The sequence below is a fragment of the Pterocles gutturalis genome, unplaced genomic scaffold (genome assembly GCF_000699245.1).
Source record: "Pterocles gutturalis isolate BGI_N339 unplaced genomic scaffold, ASM69924v1 scaffold15201, whole genome shotgun sequence".
Classification (NCBI taxonomy): Eukaryota; Metazoa; Chordata; class Aves; order Pterocliformes; family Pteroclidae; genus Pterocles; species Pterocles gutturalis.
In genome coordinates this window covers 44,229-62,448 of record NW_010103323.1, presented here as the reverse complement: position 1 = coordinate 62,448, position 18,220 = coordinate 44,229, and the positions used below count along the sequence as shown (strand labels likewise).

At 42.7% G+C, this 18,220-nt stretch overlaps 1 protein-coding gene across 1 annotated transcript in view; it reads right to left on the bottom strand.

The window, feature by feature from the left end:
• The window catches only part of LOC104471359 (muscle, skeletal receptor tyrosine protein kinase-like), a gene marked incomplete at its 3' end in the record, with an annotated part of 29,993 nt that extends 16,622 nt beyond the window's left edge, over positions 1–13,371 (bottom strand). Inside the window, exons 1-5 of the mRNA XM_010086683.1 lie at positions 13,293–13,371; positions 9,075–9,201; positions 5,716–5,867; positions 4,187–4,314; positions 3,541–3,682 (exon numbers count right to left, since the gene is read on the bottom strand). Of these exons, the coding sequence (XP_010084985.1) occupies positions 3,541–3,682; positions 4,187–4,314; positions 5,716–5,867; positions 9,075–9,201; positions 13,293–13,371 (628 nt within the window). The remainder of the gene's footprint in view (positions 1–3,540; positions 3,683–4,186; positions 4,315–5,715; positions 5,868–9,074; positions 9,202–13,292) is intronic.
• Between the last annotated feature and the right edge of the window lie 4,849 nt (positions 13,372–18,220).

Sequence of the window (18,220 nt, the reverse complement as noted above, 5' to 3'; positions counted from 1 at the left end):
CCACCCCCCTTCAGGAGGACAGTCACCTAGCTTCCTTAGTCACTCGCTTGGCTCTCTTGGTCAATGCTTGCCTCTTGTGTCCCTTCCCTGCCTCTCACCTCCTGTGCCTGCTCATTGGTATTAAATCATGGGGATGCCTCATGCTCTGCTTCTCCTTTTAACACCCTCCAGGCACCCCAGGCAGCCTTTCAGTGAGGGCAGTTCTGCCCATGGACTCTGCATAGTTCCCAGTGAAGATCCCAGCTCTTCCCACAGACCTAGTAGTCAGGTCCATTATGATCATGTTTCCACCCCTAACGGATTATGACTTTTAAAGAGAGAATCTGTTTCACCATCATGTTGTCTAGCTTACGTGGGTTTGGCTCAAACTTGGGGAAAAACACAAAAGGACAGGCTTTTTTCAACCTATTTAATTAAAATCTTGACCCAGTTCTGAACACTAAAGCTCATTAACTGGTTAGAGTTCATTAGTTCATCACCTGAACTCTGGAGCCTGAAACATGCCCCAGGAGAGGAAGCAGGCTGCACTGGCTAGGGATCATTCTATGCAGGGGCCAGCATCCAGGGGATCCTTACCTCCTTCCCCCCATTCACTGCTGAAAATCAGGAACAACTGAAAAATCTGAGTTCCACTCAGAAATGCCTCCACTGCTTTCTTTTTTCCTAACAAGGGCTGCACCTGAATATACACCTAAAATCGTTGCTCAGATTATTTTGACTTTGCTTTAAAAATAATAAAGCTTAAAAATATTAAAACTGTGCTTTAAAAGTAATAAATGGAGGCCAGTATTATAAATGTTGAGGAAAGCCAACAAGGAAAGGAGAAAAATATTTGGAAAATCAAAATAGCAGCATTTTTCAAACTGTTTTGCTGAAACCAGACAAGAAGTAGGACTGTAAGGCACCTCAGTGGTGTAAATGCCGGGGCCAAGACTATCATAAGTTTGAATGACTGGATCCAGCATAGATAATTTTATATGTTTGAGACTTGCTGTAGTTTATGGGCTCAGCTTTAGCAAGTCATTTAAGCGTATGCCTGACCCTACATGCATTAAGGAGCCTGACAGCCTGCAGAAGGCAGAGGGTCAATCTTTCAAAAACTTAGACAACTCTGCACTTTGGACAATGGCTGATACTAATTGAAGGACTAACTCTGAACCCATTAAAATGGAAGCTCACAACAGAAAATTAGACGCCTCTTTCAGAAATCAGTACCCGCCTGATCTAGATTTAGCTAGGCATAAATATTTGCACTGCTCTTTGAATGGGCATTTGCTTCAGGATTAAATATTCATAGTTAACCAGCCATGCTTAGTCATTTTTGTTTCAATATTAAGCTACACGATGCAGAGTGGTAAGTCCAGTGAACAGTAGCACCAAGATTTAAGAAAAAATATTGTAGTGTTATTACAAAGGAGCAACAAAGAGCATATTAATGTAAGTTTTCTGAACATAGCGAATGCTCAAAGAAGACTGACTGAAGTGTGAACCTCCTGCATTGAGATTTAGATTATTACGTACTTGGAGTTATTTTAAAATGCTGATACTAAGAGGGTAGGAGAGGTAGGAGGGGAGGGATACTAAAAATAATGATGAAAAAAGTGTGTGAGGAGGATGCATGTGTGTGTGCGCATACATGTGGGCATGCACAGGTGTGTGCACATGTATATATGCCAAACATCCATAAGAATTAATCTAAAATACTGGGAGGGGAACGGATCTGTATACACAGCAAGCTGCAGGTAGGATTATTACATTTGGATTTTGGAAGCCAAATAAGTGAAACAAACATTCACCAGTCTAGTTTGGGTGGCAGCCTGAAACGAAGCATATTATGTGGGTGCCCTACCAGAGAAACCAAGGCAAGCCTGGAGAACAGCATTGCTTTGTTCACCCAACACATGCATGGAACATGAGGGGTTAGTTTGTGTGGGAGCACTGAGCTCCCATTGATTAATTAAGAACTGATCTTCCTCATTTTAAAAAGAGCACACACAGGCTCTATTTTGCAAGTAGGTTATTTGTAGATTATTTGAGCACTCCTTGAATTAACAAGCAGCTGCATAATTCTGGAGACAGGGACAAAACAATGTATTGACCTTAGCAGCCTGGATTTTCTTGCGGTTCCAGACCACTTCTAGATTCCCTAGCTGGCTCTGGTAGATCCGGAGCAATAAAATCCCAGTGACTGAGGCCCTTCAGCAGGGAAGGGGGTGTTGCATGCATGGCACCAAGCATTTGCCATTCACAGTTAATTCTTGACAAGCCTTTGACCACTGTCTCAATGACAGGGCCCAACCAAAACCCGGGACCCAAGCTGTTCACAGCGAGATCCAAGTGTCTTCAGTCTGCCTCATCGCTTTCAGCTCAGGAAAAGTACAGAGCTCTGAATCTAGATTAGAAATAGCTGCCTTCCTGTTTTAAAGCTATTTAAGGAATTTCTAACATACTTGAAGTTTGAGTATGTAAATATTAAAAGAGAAAAAAAAGTAAACTTAATGGTCTTTTTTTTTTTTTTAAGGAAACAGCGGACCTACAGTGTTTTGTAGCTGGATCTAATACACCCAATCCTTCTCCCAGAAGAAAGTCAATGGTCATCTTAGAAATGGGATTGCACCCTAAGTAACCTATGATAGTCCCAGGACAAATGTAACCTACAACAATCTTTGAAGCTTACTAGGCAAATGGAGACCCTTCTCCACTTTCCACAGTACAGTCATTCTGAATAAGAAATAAAAATTAGTTCCTCTACTAAATCAGTCATCCCTCTTCCCACTCCACATAATCTTGCTTTATCCAGCTTCTCTTATAGGATTGAAGAACATTGAGTGCTTCATATGCCTACATTTGAGTTCCCCTGCAGTCCACTGGTCTCAGCACTCTGAAACTGGTGATGATTTCTACCACAAAGCAAACACCTTCTGTAAATAAGAGACAGACACTGAGGACATAAAGACCAGAAACTGAAAAATCTATCCGGTGTTTGGTTTAGCAGAGAGAAAATGTTCAAGTCCTCATAGAGAAAAGTTCTGCTTACTAGAAGAATCAACCAATTCAGACGGAAAATCAGAGGAATAGGACAGGGACATAATGCTGCAAAATGCTTCACTGTTTGCAGCTGCAGCTCTCTCTGATCAGGCTTTTTGCAGCAAGTTTCTAGGGCCATCAGCTTTCTACTTGTCCATCTCCAGAAGCCATAGCGTAAACCTGTGGGTCTGGGGGAACTTTTCAAACAAGAAACAAGATGGCACCTTGGAAACGATCAGTCAGAAGGAAAAACATATTTGGGAGTCCTTACTCAGGCAAATATACTACCAGAGCCATAGCAGCTGTGGACAAGGACCCTCCACAGATGGTCCCTTTCACCATCAGCCAGCAACAGGAGCAGCTGTGGACAAACTTGCTCTGTTTCTCACTCTGCTTCCTTTCCTTTCCCTTCCTCTGCCTTTTGGGTCACCCCCTAGGACATTTTTATTGGCATCACTGTGACACTGCAGGAGCTGGCACATGAAGCTGGAGGCCGATACAAGCATTACTCACCTTCCACTACCACCATTGCAGGTTTTGAATAGGCTGTACCCAGGCTGTTCTTGGCTACACATCGATATTGTCCTGCATCTTCTCTCTGAACGTTGTGGATCCTTAAATTCCCTGAATCAAGGACAGCAACACGAGCACTCTCCTGCCAGAGAAAGGAGAGATCAAGGTGAGGTCTTTACACACAGGCTGAACAGAAGCAGCACCAAATATCCACTTGCAAAGACTGGGTTTACACACGTGTAAATTGTTTGTGTTGTCCTACAGCTGAAGGATTTGAGGCCAGGTCCCCTGCCGAGTGTTATCACGACACCCACCCTTGTTTGCACATCAGCTTCAAAAGCCACCTGAATCTTAGCTAAGCAGCTCAGTAGCTCTTATTTCTGAGAGCACTCACAAGTGTATTCAGCAGCATTTGGCCATGCTTAGTAGTAATAAATACATATAGTATAAAATATAGATACACAGAAACTGTTTGTTTTGCAGGCAGAATTATTGCAGATGCAGACATTTATGAGATGAGCCCTGGATTTTTCAAATGCTTGCTTCCTAGCTTCTAGAATTTACAAATGCTGTAATAGATGCTAACACTTTAACACAGAACATTTAGCTAATAGTTAGCATTAATTAAATTTCATTCTCTGCTCACCTTTACAACTGTTTCTCCTTTGATCCATGAAACAGAAGGTTTTGGATTCCCCATTGTAGTGCAAGGAAGAACAGCCTTTAACCCTTCTATTATTTCCACATTTGTGGGCGGTCGCGTTATTTTGGGTCCTAAAATTTCAAAAGTCAAAAATTAAAGCTGAACTGAAGCTAAGAGATACCAGAAGAGGCCAAGTTCAGAAGTGACAACAAAATCTCTGCTGCTTTTTCTGTACATTGCTGAAAGATAGAGCAGTCTTAGTAGGTCGTGAGCTGCCTTGGAAAGAAAAGAACTTTCTTAAGCACAGCATTCAGAGTTTCAGTTGATGGACACAAAAGCACCTAACTTGCATGGGTTATTTGCTGTCAGGAGTGGAGTTTGACAGTCATTTGAATTAGGACCTGGACTAAAATCCAAATCCAGAGAAGAGTATTTCCAATAATGAAGAACATTTGCATTCCAGGTTTTGACATTCTTCACTGCATAAACAGTGTCTTGTGTGAAAGCTCATATCTGCAGTAAACCAGTTTTGAAATAGTTTTAAACCAGGCTTGTCTCTAGCTCAAGAAGAAGGGCAGGTAAACTCAACTAATGTCCCTAACTGAAGCATTTAAAACTACACTAGTAAAAAGGAGAAAGGATCCTTAAAGAACAAAACAATCAAACTCCGTTAAACTTAATATGGGACAACTTTACATTAATTTTACCCAAAGAAAAACATGGCTTAGCTTACTCTGAGCTTGAGTAAAAAAGATCTTCATCTCAATGTTTGGAGAGATCTGATGTTTTGCCTCCCTTGCACAATACCGAATCAGCAGAAAAACGACCTTCAGCAAGCATGACCTCCTGGCTCCCACCTGCAGGCAACTGGGGTGCAAGAGAGCCCCAGAATTACCAGACCTGGAGGATCACCCTCATGCTTCAGCCAGGATATAGCTCAGCTACCCTTTCAAGTGTTTATGTAAATAATTGCAGCCATGTGAGTTCAGCTTCACTGAGCTCAGCACGTATATAGCCCTTTGCAAGAACCAGTTCTCTGCCTTCCACGTGGGATGATGACATTTGCACCGTAGTGCTCCAGACCTTTCATGATTACTGCTAAGAACATCTGAACAGCATTTACTTGCTTTTGCCATCCTTAGGTATAAATCTGATTAGGGAAATCTTGTGTTTAAAATTCAGAAGGGATTTATGCAGTATTACTACAGAGGTCTAATCTATCAAATTGTGCGGTTTCTACAAAGTTCTGTACAAAGGTCGTTCTTCAAAGCATTGGTTTTTATCCTCTGCCATGCAAACAGTCCCTCTGATCCTAGCACAAGTGTGTGCTGTTCAAAGTGAATAATGATGACTGCTTTTAGTTAAGATCCAGTATGCCATGTCTCTGCTTCCAGAGACTGCACCCAGCCCCATAAGAACATTGGTGTGCCCTGAACACAGACCCTCAGGAGCCATACCGGGGGGTGGGGGTCTGCTCAGGATCTCAATTACATGCTCAGGTGATGTCAGGAACAAATTACATTCTCACTTACGCATTTTCACTTGAAGAGCCCCACAACTCTGCGCGGCTGCTCCAACCCCGTTATGCGCTGTGCAGCAGTACACCCCATCATCACTGTCCTCCACGCTCAAAATGGTCAGGAGCTGCCCGTTCCTCTGTATGCTGTACCGGGTGTCGAACAGCCTGCAGGGCACAGCACAGATTGTCAGGGATGAGGGGACAGCCAAGAACGGAGAGGGGGAATTGAATTTGTATCTGCAGACTACCGATGGCAGTACAAACAGCAATATGTCTTGCTTTTTATCTTCAACCTGCAGAGAGAAGGGAATGCACTGAAAATGTTGAGCTGGGACTCAAGATTCGGTTGGGTCCTCAGTAGACCATGCAGTTCCTGACTGCCACCAGCATGGTGGCAATTCTTCCTCCAGTCAGGTATTGCTTAAGTAAGTAGGTATCACGGTTGGATTTCTGTCAGGCCAAGGACAGGTACGAGCACAAGTAATCTCAACCACCTGGGTCCTGTTTTAGGTATAATCACTCAGTCCAAAGAAAGGATAGCCCATATAGGAACTGGAACCGGTTGATGTTTTTTAAAGAAACCTTCTTCAGAATTTTTTTTTTTGAAAAGGGTTTTTTCACTAAACAGATAATGTTATGGAAAGCTTTTACTGTTGTGAAGAAAAGATGCAAACCAAAAACCAAGTACTTTTGTGTCTGCATCCAGGAGTGGTTTTGTCTATTTTTTGGAAAAAAAGCCAAACCAACAAACAAGCAAAGAAATGTGCTGAAGAAAAAAAGACATCTAAAGATTAGAGGATGCAAAGCTGGCTACAGTTTAATGACAGTGGGCTTTAATCTGGAGGCTTCAGAGAAGTCAAGAAAAGCCCTGAAGCTGGAGCTACAAAGGTATGGGATATTGTAACAAAATCTGCGGAGCAAAGACCAATTCTATATGTGAGTATCGTCAGTGTGTGGGGGGATGTGTGCGTGTACATGTGTGAGAGCAAGGGAGAGACAGAAGGAAAGGTGGTGAGAAAGCAGAGGGCTGATCTCTGATTTTCATTGCAAAACTGGAGAAGCATAGCAAAACTTTAGTGGAACAAGATTTGCATTCATAAATTCCTCCATGTTTGATTTTTCACACCTTCGTTGATGCTTTTTGGAAGCATTTTCATGCAATTGGCCTCTGATTCTGACAAATGTTAGCAAAAAGGATCTGCGCTGAGGATTGTCTCCCAAGCTATCACAACTACCTCATGTCTAAGTATGTCCTGTTTTGTCTTTTACTGTTAAAAATCTTACAGCAGTCACCAAGTAATCAGAATGTGCCATTTATGGTGTTACAGGCATATCTTTTCTTTCAACAGCCTTTCAACTTTCACTGTTGTATCTCCCTCATCTTTCCACCCTGGGAAGAAAATACAATTAACTCATCTGTTGTGTAAAAGACACTCAGGCTCCATTCCATTCTTTCCCTGAGGAAGGCTCACACTGGGCAGCCCTGCCCTGGGAAATGGGGCAGGTAACCATTTCACTTAACACAGGGCACGGCTGGTCTACCTGCACAAGTTTTGATGCCAAAAGCCAAGGTGCTTCCAGAAGAATAGCTCTGACAAGAGCTTCTGTCCTGGCACTGTTCCCATTGAAGCTGAATGTTTACATGCTGTTTTGTTACGAAGGTTAGCGTAGCTCTTTGTTCAAAGTACTGAGACCTTAGCAAGAGAAGAAAATTTTCTAAATAAAATAACTGATATTTATTGCTTGCAATAACAAGCCCCTTTGAAGTTTGATATATACACACACAGAGGCACTTTATTTTTTCTCAGAAAAAGTCCATTAATCTGATCCTCTTCCATTGTACAAATATTTTCATCAGTGTTCTTGGAAAGTAACAGAAGTATTTTCAGCTGGTCTATCTCCCTGTCTTTGGTCTGAGCTTTTGTATTGGTCAGCACTGACTTTTAATGCCATCACAACTTTGGGAAAGTGAAATAGTTGCTGCTATTAATGTTACTTCAGAAGACCCAGCAAAAGAAGAAGCACCTGAGTTCTCTGGCCTCACCAGCAGAGCTTTTTTGACCAGTATTTTCCTTTTTGGTCAATATTATGAAATGTGCACTGTATCCCAGAGAGAGTGTGATGAGTTTTAGAAAGTTGTGCTGGGCTTCTGGAAGTGGGGACCGGGGTGAGAAAAGATCTAGTTTTCATATGAACTTAGAACATAGAGAGAGTGAAATTTTAAAGATCATGGAGAGGAAAAGGCATATAATCACCATGGTCTTGAATGAATGGCTTCCCCTCCCAGCTTTGCTTTTCAGGCATGGAAGAAATTAGGAGAAAAGTAACCTGATTTGGAAATAACATCCATGGAAATCCAGACCTCCATCCTACAACAAGGCTGGGATCAGAGGTTTAGGACAGGGATTTTGCTAAGGTTCTGTTGCAGGCAACGAAAAAAAGATTTCTGAAGGCCAGCATGCATATGTATAGCAATCTGCTCTTCCCCTGTTCTTAAAGGGTCTTCCTAGCAGTAAGGCCTGCTTCTGCTGCTGGTTTATTTGGAGTCTCCCAAGCCAATGGTTCAAGGGCTCTTTGGATTTTCAGGAATCGTGCTTGTGGTGACCATCTGCCTAACATGGACATCTCTTGTGGAGAATGGGCCTTAACTGTGTTACACAAGGATTGTTCTGTAATTTTCCCTTATAGAGGGAGTCACTAACAGTGACCTGGAATGAGAAACTGATGGGAAGCCATGTGTCAGATGTTATGTGATTTCAGAGTTGGAAGATCAGGTACAGTTTACTTTGCAAGAACCTGTCTACAGCAGCAGAGTTAACGCAGTGGTAGCAGCTTCCAGAACGTTATTTCCAAGTCTTCCTTCTTCAGTAGCACCTTGATGACTTGTGGTTAATATCTGAGAGTGCATGACACACGACAACCACAAAACAGTTTCCTACAGTCAGATCCAGCACCAGAAGCAAACAAGAATGGCATGATATGACCCCTTCCATGCAAAGTTTCCAAATACATTGCAGACACTCAGGCAAAAAGTCTGGCAATAATCCTTTCAAATATTATAAAGCATCCTCCTCCTTAGTAAATGCGTAAATTGAGCAACAGAGCAGATTGCATTTTCTGAAGCTGGAGAGCAAATTCCTTGCACTGCTTGCAGCAAAAAACAACTGTCTCCAAGGTCAAGTGTGTGAATCCACTAGCACCCCCCTGGTGCTCCTATCACTGCCTAAGGAATGCAGACTCCTGTATAATTACAGCCACTCACCCTCCTCCCTGCCACAGACCCATTTTGATGCTTCCAGATATTTCCTTTATCATGAAAGAAACTGATGGTTTTGGAAGGAGATGCTAGAGAGGGCTTGGGCTGCTCCCTACCTGATGGGAATGCTGTTGCGTGTCCACGTAATCTCTGGCTCAGGGTACGACTCCACTATGCAGACAAACTTGGCGATGTCCTCTACCAGCACATCCACAGTTTCCAGAGGAGTGCTGATGAAGGGAGCTGTGAGAAGGAAGAGGAAATGAGAAAACCTCCCAGTGCCTCCTGGATAGAGGTTGCCAAACCCCTTTGGTGGAGGCAACTGTGTCCCTGCAGGGTCACCCCAGGGATTTTTCCTCAAGGCAGAGGTGCTTTGCACACCCTCCACACATTCGCTGTAATACAGGTCTCTCTGCATTTGTAGCTGCAGCCTTCTGTTGTTTTGCTGCAGGTTTTGCATTTTCCCTTGTGCTCTCTCCAGAGAGTGTAAAACAGAGGGACCCAAGCATGGGGAATCTCCAACAAGCCCAGTGTGTCCCTTGTTTCTAACCCTCCTCTCCCCCAAGGTGCATGGCACCCGGTGGCATACTGCGAGGACAGAGGTGAGGCTGTCCCCCTGCTACAAGGATGGCATTGCATGGGCTGGAAGTGCAAGGAACAGCACACAAATGGAAGCTTAGCTGACCTGCCCCTGGGGTGGGCATAGTGCCTCCTTATTAACATGATGCATGAGATTTGGGCTTCTGTGTCATTAATACGAGATTTGTTCCGCTCAACTATTTCTCTCTTTTTAAAAGAACAAAACTGTTATATAGCACTATGCTTTTCAAACCTAGGCTTGTAAAGGCTCTTCAAGTCTTCCAGAGTTGTGGCATGACTAGCACATATTTTTTTCTCACCTATTCTAACCAAGTAGCACCAGGGTTAGAAGTCTAATAGCTGTGTCTGGTGCTTATTATCACAGACCTGTCATCATACATTATTTGAATGTATCTTTAGAAACATTTTTTGTCACCCTGGTAAAAGACTGGAAGCACGTCTGGAAGGGATCAAAGGATATGTGTAGTGAATCGCTTCCCCTGTGCATGGTATGCATTGCAGCCATTGCCTCCAAAGACGCCTGAATTACTTTTAATCTATGGCTGTGAGGGACACACATCCAATATTTGTTTTACTGGATTTCATTGGCAGCTGTGCTGAGATAAACTAGTTTCATACCATGTTCCTGAAACAGCACCTTGAAAATGTACAGTGGATACAGGAAACTTCCTGCTCCTCGCTGACTGTAGGAGTATCTGGCACACTGCATGTCTTTTCACAAGACAATCCTTCCTGCACAGTATCTGCTGGCCCTCATCAGTACAAAAAGATTTAAATGCAAGCAAAAAATAAACTACATTAATATTACCCCTCCTAAAAAAAAAAAAAAAAAAAAAGGCAAAATACAAAATACAAAACACTCCAATTTAAGTGCCTGAGAATAATAAAAAGTCTTTACCTTAGTGCTCTTTGAATTTACATAGGAGTGAAAATTAGAATGTTATTGGAGTTCAGCTGGAATGAAGCTAGAGGAAGAAAGGATTGGCTTCCGCTATCAGGTTTATGTAAAGTCCTAATGCTTTTGAAATGTCATTAGAATTAATCTGCCTCAATAATATTTCTAGATTATAAAACTTCAGATTGCATAATTGGTAATGCCTATACTTTACATAAAAAGATCTTAAAACTACAGCTAAGGTAGCAGTAAAGATTATATTAACTAAACATTAGTTAAAAAACGTCTGTGTCAGATTGATTGTTTAAGATCACTGCTTCAAATTGTATCAAGCTTCAGTTTATAGGGTCATTTTGGGTCACGCCAGATAGAAGTCATCATTTGTATGCCACCACAGATGAATCCAATGCCAGTGAAACCAAATGGAAGATTTTCATAAAGCATAAATTTCTCTGTTACTAAAGGTTGTCTTAGGACAATGACCCCTCCACTGATGGCTATCCTGCCTACTTCAAATGGGACATTGCTATTTCGTGACAGAGTTTATTGGGTTTTGATAGCATTAAGCCTGTCTGAAATGGAGTTTTACAACCTAATTTTATATAGCATGTTTTTATTGCTTTTGTCCGCATGCCTTGATCTCTGGAAGGATGTTTTTTTAATCTTGAGAAACGTAAATTTTTACAGCAGTTAAAATTCAAAGCAACGGGCTTTATAACTGTGTTGTCATGATAAGCATGGCCATTCTCACGAAGAGCAAAGTTAGATTTGTACCAACAGCCAGTTTATTTATTAAATAAATTCACTAGCAACAGTTAAGTACTTTCATGGTATCTCTTTAATTCAATGTATGACAAAATTATCTTTAGCCTTATTGCCTACGTGCGGTCTGAGCTGCCACCTCCTGAAAGCCAGCATGCGACAATTAAGGCAGAATCAAGCCCCATACTCATAGAAAATACTGTCCGAACCAACAGTACTTTACCTATGGTAAAAAAAAGTAGAAGGGCATCTTTTTTTTTATAGCCATCTTCCCAAATTCTACATCCTCAAAGAGTAACAGCGGTGTGTAATTTTCTCATATGCTCTTTTTTTACCTTTCTGATGTTAAAACTGAGTGCTGGGCCAGCAGGGAGATGAAAGCAGTGCTCCTGCAGCTGGGGCGAGGGGGCAGAGGGGCAGGAGGCCAGGAACATGCGGTGTGTCTGCAGGGGATAGTGGGTGGTGGAGCGCACCGCCATTTTGTCATGAGGCAAAGAGGGAGCCCCAAAATGGCTGAGCCGGTGCCTGCTTCTAAAAGCCACCCAAAAGAGTCAGGTGTGGGTGTCAGCCTGTGTTCTCTCAGGAAAGCAATCAACACTTACCATGCCTTCATTACTAGATTTTAACATGGGCAAATAAAATCTAAACATGTGGATATATTTATCATAGAAATGGCCTCAGACCTTTCTGTGCACACCCATTGAGTCTCTCTGACATTTTTTAGGTAGCCCTATGTCTTTAAATAGCATTGAAAAATCAATTAACTTACATATCTCTAAAGCCACACAGGTACCATTTTTCTGGACGTCAGCTATAGTTTCCAAGATAGCAAAATGACCCAAGGCCAGTCACGGGGCCATGAGAAAGCCAAATCCCCTTCTATCCCCAGCCCACCAGAAGCTCCCAAGTTGCTTGGCTTTGGTTTTGGATTCCCACTTTGGAAACAAGACAAGCCAGGCAAACAAAACAAAGGATATAACAGAGCTAGTCTGCCCTGCAGCACTGCAGATGCCCAGAGATACTGCAGCTCCTCTAGTCAAAAGCTGCTCAATCATGTTTCCAGCTCGTGGTGCACAACCCCTATAGGGCATCACTGGGCTGTAGTTTCAGCCTTTCCTGGGGAACAAGGCAATTCAGCTACTTGCGGTGTTTTAGGAAAGGATGTGTATCTCTTTGTTGCACTACGCCACCAGCAAAAAATCAATCCCTTTCCTCTTCACTTTTCTTGCCTCTCCAATCCTGTCTTACCACAGCTTTCAAAAAGACCAGCCTTCACCAACTTACTTTATTGCCTTAGGAAAAAATTAACACATTTATTTAAGAACTTTTTCTAAAAAATTGACCTCTTTTTCTTTCCATTTTGAGGCCAACCTGACTAACAATGGTAAGAGCACAGCCCTGCAAGACCAACAATGTTGGCCTGACAGGTGACTACCGGCATCCTCCTTGAAGTTTTTTTATTTTGTTTTCCTGAAACTGCAACATTTCTGATACAGTTTGAATGGCTCCTGACAATCACCATGCAGCAGTATGTGTGCCTGTGTCTGTGTCTATGCATGCACACAACAGAGGAAGAAGATATAATAACTTTTATGCGGTATGCAATACAAACCATGCATATTTGTATTTATATATGTATGCTCTGTAAAGACATTATAGCTATTTACTTCTTCTTTGATATCTATATGTTTATAAGCATACACAGGCATGTGGAACACCACAAATCTTGGACTCTGCAGCAGTGGGTGCTACCAGCCATTAAAATCTGTAAGCTTCCTTTGACATGACAAATGTCCATCCCACTCAGGCTGACTCCAAAGGTCTCCCCTGCCCATTACAACAGGACTACATGCTCTTCCCAGACAAAGAACCTTCAGTCCCAGATACAAATATGAGATTATTTTCACTGCTATCCTTTTAAAAAGTGACATGACCACTGAAAGCAGCACATTTTCATCCTTTTCAGGAATGCTGCTGCACCACCCACCCCACCATTACCAGAGACTTCTTCCGCTTTGTAAAACCTCCTTCAGCAAGTGGCAGAAGCAGAACAGGGCAAAAGCCCCTCTGAACAAACCTTTCAGGGGCATTGTGGCCAAGCTGAAGGCTGCCAGAGTGAGGACGTGCACCAGGGGGACCTTCAGCAGGTCATTCATGTTTGATCCAGGAGGCATCTGACTCCTTCAGGCAAGGCGTGTGGATCTCCCAGCCGGCTGCATTTCGGACGGTGGTGTGCGAGCAGTGCTTCTCTGCTAATGACGGAGCGGGGTCTGCAGGATCTAAGTATAATCAGGAATTCTCCCACCCGGCAGCAGTGATGGACATGGCCAGCTGGGGCGTATCCACTTTGGTCAGTGTGAAAGCGTGGGGCTCGTGAAACAAGAGAAAGCAAATCCCTTCTGAATTCCTTCTAAGCAAACAGACAGGAGTACAATGGGAAAATGCATTTCCAAGGCAGTACCCTATCCCAGCACTGCAAAGTCACCAAGTCTTTATTTCAGCACCATGGAAGTGCAGTGGTGGAAAAAATACTTGCCAGTGGATTTTCCTTCAGCTTTGTCCCTCTTCTTTTCATTTTTTCTCCTCTGTCTCTCCCCAACTCTGCCTCCGTCTTATTATAACCTTTCATGATTGGCTGCAATATGCCACCTGTTGCCCTGCATTTCTTTTCTTAACAGATGTATTTGCTAGAGGTTGGCACTGGGGGCTGAAAGTGTCCTTCTTTGCAAAGGAGATGATTGGTGTTTGAGAACTGCTGCAGCACACTGAAAAAGCAGAGCCTTGTCCTGGAAACAGACCCCCAAAAAAAAAATTAATATCCACAGTGGGAGTGACATTTATACCCTGGGAGAAAAGGACCATTTAATTTCAACATCAATAGTAGCCCAGAGGCATGGGTAGAGGCTTGCCGTAGCCCAAGGGAAATACAACTGCTGAGTACTGACATTATGAATCCTTCAGAAATATCTTATTATTCACCAGGTCTCTGCCTAAAGTGAAAGACTGAAAATCAGAGCTCATTTTCTAGGAAGCTTTAGAGGAGCATCGGACCTGAGGCAGTCTCCTGAATAACACAGTCATGCCCCATCCTAAGCACAACAGTCTTCATCACATAATCTTTTTCAAAAAATGCCACGTCATTTGTACTCCCTGTTTTTCCAGCATAAATGTTTATATGAAGAGTGTTTGCAATCAGTCTTGCCACTGTGGAAAGGCTGATGTGGGGGTAACATCTGTATGAGCAGAAGAGAAAAAGACGAATAAACAGGCTGGGGAGAATCTAATTGATGATGATGCCCTGGGAACAGGACTCCAGATACTTTTCATCATGTTATCAGCAGACGGGATGTGAGCTTTACACTAAAAGGTATGGTTTGAGGAAAGGGAATGTGCAGTCGTAACATATCACCATAAAAGGTTCTGTGAGATCTCTGGAATTTCCTTTACATGCTGAACCTCTGGGTTTCAACCACTTCATAACAGTCATTTCTGCAATTAACGTCTATAGTTCGGCAGTGTTTCCTCTGAGGAGCAAATGGAGTAAAGCTGGCCAACCTATGCATGTGTGAATCCCAATGGTTTGGCATGGCGTCATAATGGCAGTGTTACTTTGGGGACATGCAACAGCTGATTAGGAGCAAAGACCCCTAGACAAGTGTTCCTCTGAAGATGAATAAAGGCAGAAGCACTCACCAAACTTGTGTCAAAGATCTTCCAGAAATTCTGGAGCTAGCAACAACAACAAAGCAAAACAACAAGACAACAATGAAACAAAAATAATCCTACAAGGGAACAGAGAAATCCTGACTTATGGCTGAACTTAGAAATATTTCTTTTGTTTTATTTAAGTCCAATCACATCCAATTAATCCGCTCCATAGAAATGCAACTTGGTCTTTTAGGGTAAAATTGTCTCCATGGAGGGACTTGACCAAAGACCTCTACATCACTGGATTCTTGTCTGGGCTGTGTTCCAAGGACTTTGAAACTGCACTATCCGGTACCAGTCCAAAAATTAATCTTTACCTTTTGCTTGCCAGTTACAGCATTTAGAAATCACATGAAACAGCGATGGTTGTTAAATATTAATAATGCCTTTGCATTTTTAGGATTACCGAACTGCTCCCAACCTCTCATTTCCTCTGCTTTACAGGTAGGGCTAGCAGTGTCGACAGGGTGGACTGGGAGGACTGGTGGGCCCATAACCCATTTTCCTCTGCTACACTGCTCAAAACTGAAAGGATGTAAATTTACATCATAAATGGGAGTAGAGATGATACATGTGCACGAGATGGAGTTATTTTGTTCTGCAACTACACATGCCATACAGCTAACAAACTATATATATGAGAAGCTAGTGATCATCTGTGTCCATTATGGAAAGAAGTTTCTGTATAGAGTGAAATCAGTGGAAATTAAGTACTAGTGACACCAAATTTTCTTTGATTCCAAGCATTTTCCAGGTTTACCTTATAAAAGCAAAATGTTCCTTTCATTTTTACTCCCAGTAGTTACAGGTTTGCTGTTTGTTGGGTGTTGGGGCTTTTTTTTCTAACAAAGCTGAGATGCATACAGTTGACAGCTAATTGTTATTTACAGCTGTTGTTATTTGTAGTCATGCCCCAAGGCCTCCGCCAAGATGAGGTTCCAGCAGCCTACACAAGTAATTATGAGAAGCAGTCCCTGGCTTTGAGGTGTTGCAGGCAAAGCTCTGTTCCCACAAAGATTTGTGTACAAGCTTACCTTTTCCACGGAAGTTGGTTCATGAAATTCAGTGCACAAAGACAACGTGTGCTAGTGTGCTCATTAATCTAGCTACCTTTTTTCTCTTTGCAAATTGTTTGCAGAGTGACTTTTAATAAATACAATATTTTTTAGTAAATACATAAACACAAAGAAAGTCAGAATTCTTGAGAGTTTGTTGAGTAGTTCAGATAACTGTCTTCCAGGTAATGAATTGCTTGGCATCCCCCCCACCATGAAGAGGGAAAATTTGCTCTTCACTGTTTGCAGAACAGGACAATGCTGGAATTTTTCTTTGTATACCTCATCTCTTCTTCCTTTGTCCATGTGCTCTGCTGGAGGCTGACAGTTTTACACAGTAATGCAACATGATTTGATCACTGGATACTTTGAAAACTGTCTTTTGCCCCACATCACCATCTGGGATGTCATCTCCCAAGGTGGTGCCAGGTGTTCATCCAAGTGGACAGGCTAGGGAAGGTATTTCCAGCAGAAAGTGTCCAGCTAGGGAACAAACTCCTTCTTGCAGAGGGACCCAATTAAGTTGCTTTGTCAATGGCCCCAGTCACCCAGAATCTCGTGATTCACACAGAAATATCCAAGTCAGCACTAACCAAGCCTGACCGGTGTCCATTTTAATGCAATGTTGTGAATGTCAGTGCTGGCAACCTGCCTGAGTAAATACAGAGGCCACTAGTCTTCAGCTTTAGTGCTGCTGCTCCTGCAGTCACCTTTCTGAATGCAACACAGACATGGTCCTGAAGCATGAGACCAGATCTGAAGCTTTATACAATAGGCTAGGCTATTTTTACTTGCTTTTCAGCAGCAACGAGAATCAAAAAAATGACTGGGTCACTGTCCTGGTTTCAGCTGAGGCTAGGATTCAGCTCAATTCATATACATAACAATCAAGCCAGAAAAAGAGTGAGCTCTAACCTGCCAAGGTAACAGATGAGTATAGATACAAAAGACAAGTAGTCTTCAAATCCCAAGCTCCCGTGTCACTGCTCCAAGCCTCTTCCAGCCATCACAGAGCTCAGAAGGACACAGAGCCCAGAAGGATGTATACTGTGTGGCCTTTCCCTGAGATGCATGCGTGTACATGTCCCTGCACACACTAACCCTGTGCTTGGTGCAGTCTTGCTGCTTCCCACCTCAAAGCTGCTGGACTCTCAAATACAGGCATCCCCACAAAACATTTGACAGTGAAACCCATCTGACCATGTGAGCCTGCACATGTGCCTTCCTACACAGAAATGAATTATGGTGTCATTGCCATATGGGCCCACCATACCTCCCAGTCCACCCTGCCCACGCCGCCAGTACTACTTAAATGCAGCACACACTCCTGGGTGTATGGCATGGAAAGGGCACCTCTGACAATGCATGCCAGCATTTGGGGAGGAGGTAAACACCATTTTAGCTCTTTTATTACACATTGTAACTCACTTCTTTACAGTGATCCTGAGTGGAAGCAGCTGCTACCACCACCAGCTCCAAGGGATTTAACCCAACCTGCTACACACATGGTCAATAAGGAATTGTTGCTTGTGTCAGTAATAGCAAATCCTGTATTCAGTGTCACATGTGAGGGAATAAGCTATGCTGCTGCTGTTCATTACCCTGCACTTGTCGGGGTTTTTTTGTTCAGGGTTTGAGTTTTTTTAATTGTCAAAATGAAGGAAAGGTTTTTCTCTAAAGTCCTCTAAGAAACACAGACCCATCCCAAAGCCCCACTTATTGTGTTTAAGTTGCAGGGTTTCAGGCACACTTAGCTGGCCTCTGCCCCCAGCCATCTGGACAAATCTCCGATGTCCTACTAATATTTCAACACTTACTGAGCTCTGATACCTGAATCTAAAACGGTCATCTTTTCTTCTCCTGAGATTTTGTGGGTATTGGGAAATCTAAGATTTGCGTTAATTTCTTGCTATTGTCTTGCTATAAACTTTCCTGTAATTTTTTCAGCTCACACGATCTGCTAGTGACTAAGGCCAATCTAATCTGCTGGCCTATGTTTTGTGGTGGGGCCAAATTATGTAGTGTTATGAGCTCTAATTACTATAGTGAAATAGTGTAACTACTGATGAAAGAGGAAGATACCCTGTCATTCAGCTAGCTAACTGTGCACTAGTGTATATAGCACAGAAGGTGAGCTGAATGCAGGTTTTTCATAATATAGGAAATTAATTTATCTGTGCAGAAAAACCTGTCCCCTATTCCATTGTGCTGCCCACAGCAGTGAGCCCCACACTGTAACAGG